Source organism: Ictidomys tridecemlineatus, chromosome 1 (assembly GCF_052094955.1).
Source record: "Ictidomys tridecemlineatus isolate mIctTri1 chromosome 1, mIctTri1.hap1, whole genome shotgun sequence".
NCBI lineage: Eukaryota > Metazoa > Chordata > Mammalia > Rodentia > Sciuridae > Ictidomys > Ictidomys tridecemlineatus.
The window spans coordinates 155,626,390-155,628,430 of record NC_135477.1 but is presented as its reverse complement, the minus strand read 5'-3'; the positions used below and the strand labels follow the sequence as shown (position 1 = coordinate 155,628,430).

The window sequence follows — 2,041 nt, the reverse complement described above, 5'->3', positions numbered from 1 at the left end:
CCTCACACATTTTTTCCTAAACCAAGTCACATTTTAAAAGGACAACACATTGGGCAAAGTTGCAATGTCCTTCGCATTGTTACACTAAGTGTAAACCTTCTGCTTCCAGATTCCTACCATCTCTCCAGTGCCTTGCAGGAACAATGGCCTGGGCGGGAAACCAGACTTTCATCTCCCACTTCATCCTCCTGGGCCTCTTCACCCACTCACCATTACACCTCTTCCTCTTCTCCATCATCATGATCATGTTTCTGGTGGCCCTTTCTGGCAATGGGCTCATGATCCTCCTCATCAATGTCGACTCCAGCCTCCACAGCCCCATGTACTTCTTCCTCAGCTGGCTGTCACTCATGGACCTCATGCTCATCTCCACCATTGTGCCACGGATGGCCGCTGACTTTCTGCTTGGCGGTGGCTCCATCTCCTTTACAGGCTGTGGACTCCAGATCCTCTTCTTCCTCACCCTCTTGGGGGATGAATGCTTCCTCTTGGCCTTCATGGCCTACGACCGCTACGTGGCCATCAGCAACCCACTGAGGTACTCAGTGGTTATGAGTCGCCGAGTCTGCTGGCTCATGGTGGCGGGGTCCTGGCTCTTTGGACTGGTGGATGGGCTGATCCAGGCTGTCTTCACCCTCCGTTTCCCCTACTGCGGTTCCCAGGAGATAGACCACTTCTTCTGTGAGGTTCCTGCAGTGCTCAAGCTGGCCTGTGCTGACACCTCCCTCTATGAGACCATGATCTACTTCTGCTGTGTCCTCATGCTGCTCCTGCCTTTCTCTGTCATCTCGGCCTCCTACCTGAGGATCCTGGTGGCAGTGCTCCGCATGCGCTCTGTGGAGGGCCGGCAGAAGGCTTTTGCTACCTGCTCCTCCCATATGACCGTGGTCTCCCTCTTCTATGGGGCAGCCATGATGACCTACATGCGACCCCAGGCCTACCACTCCGCCAAGCAGGACAAAGTGGTCTCTGCCTTCTACACCATGATCACCCCCATGCTCAATCCTCTCATCTACAGTCTGAGGAACAAGGAAGTGGCCGGGGCTTTGGGGAAACTCCTGGGAAGGTGCCCCTGTGGGCACTAAATTGATGCTGCCATCTGATGATGTGGGCTCTGCAGCCAGGCGACCAATTGTAGTTTGATTAGAAGAGAAACAGATGTGACCTACTGAAAAAACAACTTTTTGATCAGAGTTAATCAAATTAACACATCGATTTAATCTATCATGCTCACACTGAGTATGAAAGGCTGGGCCTACCAGGTTACAAAGAGCAGAAGACGGAAGCTACCTGGAGAGTCAGCAGGTAGCAGCTGTTTTGTCCTTCTCCAGGAAATACCCATGACTGAGGACAGCCACCTTGTCCCAAGTCTTGCCCTCTTCTTTGGGGTCTTTCTGCATTCCATTACTTTAGTTTCCTGAATAGCTGGGATTACAGGCATAAACCACTATGCCTGGTGGAATCTATTTATTTATTTATTTATTTTCTTTAAAAATATTTATTTATTTATTTTTTAGGTGGACACAGTATCTTTATTTTTATGTGGCGCTGAGGATCAAACCCAGTGCCTCATGCATGCTAGGTGAGCACTCTACCCTGAGCCCCAGCCCCAGCCACTTCTAATACTTTTCTGATATTAAAAGTCTCACCGAATTTTTTTATGATTAATGTTTGCAGTATATATCTTTGTTGTCTATCCTATTATTTTTAAAGTGAGTTTTTATGAAATGTAGCACATTTTAGTTTTTTAAAAATAACTTGGTCTGTCAACCTCTTTCAATTGAAGTGTTCAGTCCATTTATATTTAGTGTAACTATTTCTCTGATTGGACTTAATTCTACCATTTTACTCTTAGGTTTCCACTTTTATTAACTGTATTTGTCTCCAATCACTTTTTCCTACTTGCATTCTTTTGGACTAATCAAAACAATTATTTGGTATTCCATTTTATCACTCTGTTGACTTATTTTTCCTGGTACTGGAGATTGAATCCAGGGGTGTGCTACATCTCTAGTCCTTTTCCTTTTTTATTTTGAGACAG

The 2,041-nt window shown here is 46.3% G+C and overlaps 1 protein-coding gene across 1 annotated transcript; it reads left to right on the top strand.

Moving 5' to 3' along the window:
- Nucleotides 1-1,582, top strand: LOC101960928 (olfactory receptor 2V1). Its single transcript, XM_005340893.2, has one exon. It carries the CDS (start codon nt 144-146, stop codon nt 1,083-1,085), a length of 942 nt encoding a protein of 313 aa, XP_005340950.2. The 5' UTR covers nt 1-143; the 3' UTR covers nt 1,086-1,582.
- The last annotated feature ends 459 nt before the right edge of the window (nt 1,583-2,041 follow it).

Coding starts and splice junctions, on each gene's coding strand:
- LOC101960928 (XM_005340893.2), top strand. CDS start 144: ATGGCCTGGGCGGGAAACCAGACTTTCATCTCCCACTTCATCCTCCTG.